Raw genomic sequence first — 1,065 nt, 5'->3', positions numbered from 1 at the left:
GCCGTGTTCCGTGTCCGCTGGGCTCTCCGCTCCAGCCTGTGGCCTCCACAGGGCTCCGTGTGTGGTCTGTGCGGGAACTTCGACCAGCGCTCCAACAATGACTTCACCACGCGGGACCACATGGTGGTGGAGAGCGAGCTGGACTTCGGGAACAGCTGGAAGGAGGCGCCCACCTGCCCCGACTCGGGCAGCACCCCAGACCCCTGCTCCAAGAACCCGCACCGCCGGGCCTGGGCCGAGAAGCAGTGCAGCATCATCAAGGGCGCCGTCTTCCAAGTCTGCCACAGCAAGGTGGGCGCCCCGGCGCGGCCCATGGGGCGCCTCCTGAGCTGGCTGTCCTGCCCTCAGCCACAGCCCTCAGGTTCAGCTCCTCCTCCATGTCCCTTGCCCGGGTGGCCAGCCTTCCTTCGGGGCCCTCCTGGCCCCCGGGCTGTGGAGCGCAAGGGGTGAGGCTTGGGATTACTCTCCATGGCCCCCGGGCATGGCAGACCCCTCCTCCCGTGGGCTCTGGCCTCTGCTGTCAGCGGCCCTGCGGGCCACCCTGTCCAGGAGCAGAGCAGGAGCCCCAGGGGGAGCCCCAGCAGGGTGGCGGGACCCGGGCCCAGCACGGCTTCTCCCCAGGTGGACCCCAAGCCCTTCTACGAGGCCTGCGTGCAGGACTCCTGCTCCTGCGACTCCGGCGGGGACTGCGAGTGCTTCTGCTCGGCCGTGGCCGCCTACGCCCAGGAGTGCACCAAGGCGGGAGCCTGCGTGTTCTGGAGGACGCCCGACCTGTGCCGTGAGCGCTGGTGGGGGGCGCCGCGCGGGGGGCCGCGAGGGGGCGCGGCCCGGCCTGGCCCTGACGGCGCCGCCCCCCGCAGCCGTGTTCTGCGACTATTACAACCCCCCCGACGAGTGCGAGTGGCACTACGAGCCCTGCGGGAACCGCAGCCTGGAGACCTGCCGCACGGTCAACGGCATCCACTCCAACATCTCCGTGTCCTACCTGGAGGGTGAGCGCCGGCCTCGGGGCCTGGGGGCCGAGGCCCAGGGCGCAACAGCCTCCCTCGCCGCCCCGCGGGCGCG

The 1,065-nt window shown here is 71.7% G+C and overlaps 1 protein-coding gene across 1 annotated transcript in view; it reads left to right on the top strand.

Moving 5' to 3' along the window:
• MUC2 (mucin 2, oligomeric mucus/gel-forming) overlaps positions 1-1,065 on the top strand; it is a gene marked incomplete at its 5' end in the record, with an annotated part of 25,417 nt that overhangs the window by 3,795 nt on the left and 20,557 nt on the right. Inside the window, 3 exons of the mRNA XM_004695056.2 lie at positions 52-291; positions 622-778; positions 861-992. Coding sequence (XP_004695113.1) covers positions 52-291; positions 622-778; positions 861-992 — 529 coding nt within the window. The remainder of the gene's footprint in view (positions 1-51; positions 292-621; positions 779-860; positions 993-1,065) is intronic.

The sequence above is a fragment of the Condylura cristata genome, unplaced genomic scaffold (genome assembly GCF_000260355.1).
Source record: "Condylura cristata isolate star-nosed mole 26May11 unplaced genomic scaffold, ConCri1.0 scaffold00054, whole genome shotgun sequence".
Lineage (NCBI taxonomy): Eukaryota > Metazoa > Chordata > Mammalia > Eulipotyphla > Talpidae > Condylura > Condylura cristata.
The sequence above is the reverse complement of the archived record's forward strand: the minus strand, read 5'-3'. Positions and strand labels throughout refer to the sequence as shown.